Source organism: Stigmatopora nigra, chromosome 18, assembly GCF_051989575.1.
Source record: "Stigmatopora nigra isolate UIUO_SnigA chromosome 18, RoL_Snig_1.1, whole genome shotgun sequence".
NCBI classification, from domain to species: Eukaryota; Metazoa; Chordata; class Actinopteri; order Syngnathiformes; family Syngnathidae; genus Stigmatopora; species Stigmatopora nigra.
The window spans coordinates 4,603,113-4,609,823 of NC_135525.1; the positions used below are offsets into that span (position 1 = coordinate 4,603,113).

At 39.6% G+C, this 6,711-nt stretch overlaps 1 protein-coding gene across 1 annotated transcript in view; it reads left to right on the top strand.

The window, feature by feature from the left end:
- Window positions 1-3,287, top strand: part of nrg3b (neuregulin 3b) — a 175,170-nt gene extending 171,883 nt beyond the window's left edge. The window contains exon 9 of the mRNA XM_077739184.1: window positions 2,275-3,287. Within this exon, the coding sequence (XP_077595310.1) occupies window positions 2,275-2,641 (367 nt within the window). The 3' untranslated portion in view covers window positions 2,642-3,287. The remainder of the gene's footprint in view (window positions 1-2,274) is intronic.
- The last annotated feature ends 3,424 nt before the right edge of the window (window positions 3,288-6,711 follow it).

Sequence of the window (6,711 nt, forward strand, 5' to 3'; positions counted from 1 at the left end):
ACATACGAGCAATTTGAGATACAGGTAAAATTTTGAGCAAATATTTATCTTTAGATAGGAGATACATTTTGAAACAAATTTGTTGGCAAGTGGTCGTTTGTTATCTTTGTGTGAGGACATTTGTGTGCATCATTTTGGGAATATTTTGAATGGAATACAAAAGCAAACAACCTTCGATAGGTTGCATCTGAAAGTCAGGATGGAGGCGGGCCAAATAGAGACTACCCGGGAGAAGAAGAGTATCAAAATTTAAAACAAATTTAGAATTAAATTTAGTGCAAGGTTAGATTTAAAAAAAAAAAAAAATTGGACTGTGTCTGCATCGTAATCCAAGTTCTTTTCAATTTGTTTATGTTATGTTACGAGCGCGTTGCCGTGCAAAACTAGTTCAGGTTGGTCTTGAGGTGTTACTTTGTTTGCAAATCACTCCCAGTTACCACATATGGTCACATACAGAGAAACAAATGGACCTTGACTAGGACAAGTTGATCTTGTTAGCCATCCCTGTGGTTCCGCCCGTCGATTGTAGGCCCACTAGCAGGTTAAAATGACCTATTTCTGGACTGAGCAGACATTCAACACCGCTCCCTCAACTCTCCTCCCTTTTTCCTTGTTGCCATGGATACACAATCTCATCTCTGGATAGGAGTAGTAGGATGAGGCGAAGTAAAAAGAGGGGAGATTGTGACGATAGTCAAGCAAAAGGATAAAGACAGCGAGCGTAAAAACCTAAGACGTACCCCTCCTTGTTTCGCCATTTGCAGACAACAAATCCCCCACTGACTGTTGTCACTTTCATTATCTAACGTCAAAACCTATTTAGCCATCGCAGATAAAGACAGAACTGAAGACAACTTGGTGATATTTATTTTTAGATATGTTTTGATCTTCCGGATTTACCTCCAGCTTGCATTTCCCCATTTAATACAGAGGGGAGTGGGGAAGTAATTCAATTATAGAAACTTGGTTATGCTACAAATAGTCTCTGAAGGCTGGCAATAACACCGGCTGTATCCAAAGGCAAGTGGGAAGCCAAATGCGAACCCAAGACCGGGCAACAGCATTAAAAACCAACTTTTTCACTCGGCATAAATTCTTTGCTGCTTTTCACTCAGGGATTTACACATATTTCATCATGTTTCTAGTATTAGCATAGAAATCACACATCACGAACCATCACCAAGTTTTTTTACACTATAACACACAGGTATTGAACTTGCAGCCCACATCCGCTCCGCCATGTAATTCTGTTTAGCCCATGAAAGTAAAAATTAATGTTTATCGCTGACATAAAACACTAATCATTTTTCTGTAGTCTTTGAATAAGACTGAGGACTAGAGAAAGGAAAGAACCTATCTGGTGTATTTTTGCTTATTTGAGAATAAATGAATGAAAATGTAAACAGGCCTAAAATAAATATAGTACAGAATTTATACTATTTTCCATTTTTTTATGTAAAAATGAGCTGAAGCTCCTGCTCTATTTACCTGACAGCTTTCATCACATCTTCAATGTTGACAAATCGCTAAACTCCACCTCTCTGTGTTCCAGCAAAATGCCCTGTTGGTCACATCCGACAAGGACACCACCTAGCACAGTAAAAAAAAAATGTAAAGAAATAAAAGAAATGTGGAATTAGATTTTCAATAAAAATATAAATAATTAATAAATAAACACAAAAAATATAATATTATTCACTGCCACAACAGGAATGTAGCAAACATCACATGTAAGAATCATATTCAATCCAAAAACCCGAAAATTACAGCTTGCACAAAGTACATATTTATGTTTTTGCGACTCAAGTCACATCTTTTCAACTGGAGTAACACATTTGTTCTTCTGGCCATGTATTTGTGAATTTACTCCAATAATGTAGAGTGTACCAAAATTTTCTTGTAGTATCAAAATTGAAGACTAAAAGCTTGACGCCTCAGGGAGTGACTTTGATGCAAAACAAAGCAAAAAATGCTCAAATTCCGCTCTGTTTATCCTGCCCGAGGCGGGGCTGAGCACCCCGCAGCTGTTCCGTCTTTTTATAAGATGTCGAAGGCAGGTTCCTTAGTTAAACATTCACGAGGCATCATAGATTGTGAATAATTACCCCACAATTAAGAATGGAAATTGCTGGGATGATTTTGTCTCCTAGGAGAAAAAAGCAGCTTTATTACAACAGTCTGGGACTTTTTACGAGAAATATTGGATGCAATGTAAAGGTCAGGGCTATAATGACTTGCTCTCTAATTCCCAATTCGTTTTTTTTCTGCCTCAAGGTGCGATCTGAGCGGGGGGAAGGTCGGCGGCTTTCTCAGCAGGACCAGAAAGGGATGGACCGAGGTGCCTTGCACTCGCCTGGATCGAGGGAGCGGCTTCCCTCCACCCTCGCTGCGTACCCGTTCTGTTCCCATCATTCCCTCACTGCAGGCGTGCGACCTTGAGGAAAGGCTTTTGGATACCACCGAAATGACTGTCGACGGGGCGTTGCAACAGAAAAACCTTTCGGGTTCTGCCACCAAATTTTGTCAAAGCGACCTGTTTTCAGCCAGTGGGCCAACAGGCGCCAAGATCCGAGGTTTAAAGACAGCGGCCATAAAGAACCCAAAGAGCCCCATCTGCAGAAGCAATGGATATTTGAGTTGATTGGATTAACTTTCCTCCGACTTTTTGCTATTTGGCAGGTGGGACCATCTGGCGGCCACGCTGACCGAGGCCGTTCCATGAACAGATTGAACTGCGAAGGACAAAATGTGACAATTACGCCACCAATCTTGACGTAAAGTGACCCGAACAAGCACACATTGTGAATAAACTCATAACAGGACAAAAACTATGACTGGGGAAGAAAAAAAAACACCACTATTTAAAGGGAGATTCTACCTAGAAACCAAAATAGTGTGTCTATATGTTGTTTCTCTATTGTAAAGAAATGAAATTATACGGTATATGTCATATAATATATGTCAAATAGGCATATTTGACATACAATTGTGACAAAATAAAGACTAAGATAACAGTGTTAATTAAAGACAAAGTGAAGTCAATTTTCTCTTCTTTTAATTCATTGGTCGCCACTGATGGCGCTAGAAGTGAAATCCAATCAATTGTCAGAAACCCTCTCAGATTAAATTTATGTGACGTCTACCACTGTCAATGTCAGAAAATTCCTTTTGTGCTTCACTCTAAACACTTAGTATTAGAACATAGTATCTTGAGACTAAAGCATTATTGAGACAATTTAAGATTGAAACAACACCAAGATCCTAAAAATCAAACTTAAAAAAATCTTGACCGAAAACCAAGAACCAGTTTTTCTGGGACAAGGCCAACACTTTTAGAAGTCGAGATGAAGACAAGACTAAAATACTCTAACGTGGTTTCCTGAGTCGGACTCAAACTTCTTTTAGCTCAACAGACACGTTGTGGAGAATCGTTAACTCAAACTTCTGACATTTTGAAAAGGCGGATGTCACAATGCCTCTAATAGTGACATATTCACCCACTGACGATCTGCCATTCTCACGTCCTACGTCTTCCGACGAGGAGTTGATAAATACAGTAATCCCTCGAATATTGCGGTTAATGTAGAGCAGACATATCTGCGATAAACGATAAACTGCAAAGTAGGATAATCTTTGTTATAACTACCTTTTTCCATTATTTTTTCATTCAGTGCTGAGTCCTAGTCGCAAGCATTCCTAGCAGAAGACCGCCACTATTTTCTTTCGACGTCAACTTGACTGGTTGACAGCTGCTTATCCCACCTCTCATTAACGTCAGCTGTCAGGCCGTGCTATTAGTCGCAATAAGCAATGATCAGACAATCTGTTGCCTTTTGAGAAGTGGTAGGCAAACTGGTCTTCAAGGGGCACTGTGGATGCAGGAATCTGTAATACATCCAGGCCAAGATTGGGGCAAGATAAGACCTTCAAAATGTGATCTTGAGACTAAAATGAACTATACATTCTCAATTTGACAGCTGATTCACAATCCAGTCCAATTTTAGGTCAAGACCAAGACTTTTTGAAGTCTGGACAAGGCCAAAACAAACAAAATATGGTCACTTAACCAGTTTTGAAACAGGTTGGAGTCCTGGTCCCACTGGCCAGTCCAAGATTGGGACAAGACCAAGACTTGTAGAAATCCAGATTGAGAGAGCGAGAAAAAAAAAACCTTTAAATCTTGATAACAGTCTCTTGACTAAGACCAGCCTTGAAAATTACACCTCTATGTCCATCACATGCACATTTTCAAAGAAATATATTAAGAGCCAAAACAACTTTCCAGATGGGAGATTTCTTATCACATCTCTGACATGTCTTCAATACATCAGCTTTTAACAGCATATGAATATGATTCTTTGAAACTGGCTCTTTTGTTGCCGATAAGTAATTCAATATTTCTTTGGCTGTTTACACCCAATGCTTTTCTAGCTTTATATTTATCAACATTTTATCTGGCACAAAAATCAGTACTTTTATTAGGATTTTTACAACATAGAAACTTCCTTTTAGTTTTCGAATTCAGTAATTAGCCCAAAGAGAACAATTCTGGCCACAAGGTGTCTCAATGTGATGTGGTAACATTTGAAAGTTCATCGAAAAGCTGAGAGCAGAACCATGTCTCCCCCCCCCCCCCCAGTGGCCCACTAATGAGAAGTTGGTATCATTTGGATTTTCTTTTATGCGGAGGACTTTTTTTTAGTTTTTTTTTTCTCCGCTGTTAAAAAAAAAGTTATATTTACAGTGAAAAAGACTGGTTGCTAGAATTTTAACTTGAAATGTTTACTTACAAACCTACAGATCGGTTTTTAGTTCTCAGGGAGTATAGTTTTTGGGAACTTTTTATATACAAATTATACCACTTATTCTAACTGCTTTTCGGTAGTGCGTCTGGCAGCCAAAGTGATGGTGTGGGTTTGAAACAGTAACAACACCACTTAAATCAAGACTGATTAAGGTGTGTTAAAAACAAAAAAGAAAAAACAGTAAAAAGAAATGTGGAAGTGCACAAATGTCCTCTGAAAAATCTTCTTTTGGTACTTTCACAATTGGTGGTTGTTTTTATGGGTTTTATCATTTTTAACAGTAATTTTTAGTAAACCCAACTCATCTCATCTCATTTTCATTAGGGCAGTTTATCCAATAAGCCTACCATGCCAGTTTTTGGAATGTGGGAGCAAACCAGAGTAACCGGAGGAAACCCACAGAGGCCTGTGGAGAACATGCAAACTCCACACAGATGTACTAATCTGGACTTGAACCCAGGACCCCAGAGCTACGCGGCTATAAGTTCTAACCACTCACCCCACTAGACTTCCCTGTAAACTTAAATATTACATTTTTTTTCAAATTGTATGTAACGCTTGGTCCTAATTATATTTCCTTTATCCTTGATTAGGTTTCTCACTGGTCAGGAAGATGAGATAAGTCCATACTCAGTGGAAAGAAAACCTGGCAAAGCGACCATATTGATCGGGTCAATGTTCCCATTGGAAGCATTGCATTGAAATTATTACGTGTCATGTCAAATTCAATGTGATTAACTATGACTGACAATGATAGACCTCAAAGTTATTTGGACTGGAATGACTGGATGCGAATTAATTTTATCTGGAGAATAAACATTCAATATTTTGGCCATCCAAATCTCAATGGATGAGACATCTATCGTCATCAGTGGTAGTCAGTCAGTTAAATGAGTGTTATATAAAGAGTTCTAACAGGATTTTATACATACATTTATCATTTGTTTGCCAGCAAGACCAGAAAATGAGACGTAGGATTTCCTCATAACTCTTCTGAGAGGTGACATTTACGGTCTAGAGTTCTGGTCATCTTAAACCAACTGAGTTTGTCAGGTTGCCCGCAAAAATGTCGCCATAGCTAGGCATGAGAGGAATGCTAATGTGGTAGGGGAGAGAGATGTTTCCCCTCCTCGCCAGATGGCCTGAAGATTAGGAGGACGGCAAGACGACGTGTGGGGGTCGCTGCGAGACTTGTGATGATGTCTGCAAATGCTCCTCACCTCCACACGGGGTTTCAGTACACACTAAACATTTCCACTGGCCGTGTTGGACTCGAAATAACAAATGTCATGCTTGACATTGGAGGGACTTGAGCAGTTGTAGCCATCCTGACCGTAAACACAGTAAATTTACTCCTTGGAATATGCTAGTATTATTCAACAATCCCAGCTGTCTCCGGGCCAGAGGAGGTGGACGCTTTGAATGGGTGACCAGCCAATCGCAGGGCACAAGGAGATGCACAACCATGCACGCTCATACGCACACCTAGGGCCAATTTATAGTGTCCAATCAGCCTACTATGTATGTTTTCGGAATGTGGGAGGAAATCAGAGCACCCGGAAGAAATCCACACAGGCCCGGGGAAAACGTGCAAACTCTACACAGATGGACATGACATGGATTTGAACTCAGGACCCCAGTTGTGAAGCCGACACGCTAACCACTTGCTCCACCAGGCTGCCCTTGAACTTACATTGTAACCTCGTATATTAAGAGAAGTATCAATAGATTTCATGATTTATTCTTTAAGCCACTTTAGGTTTAAATTTCCTTCCATTAGTTGTACCTTCTATGTCGATATTTTTATAAAGTGTCTATAGTTTTTCTATACTTCTGACAATGTTTGTGAAACTGCAAGACTTGAATTTCCCTGTTTTCTCCTTCGTGGCTTGGTCATTTTGAGGTT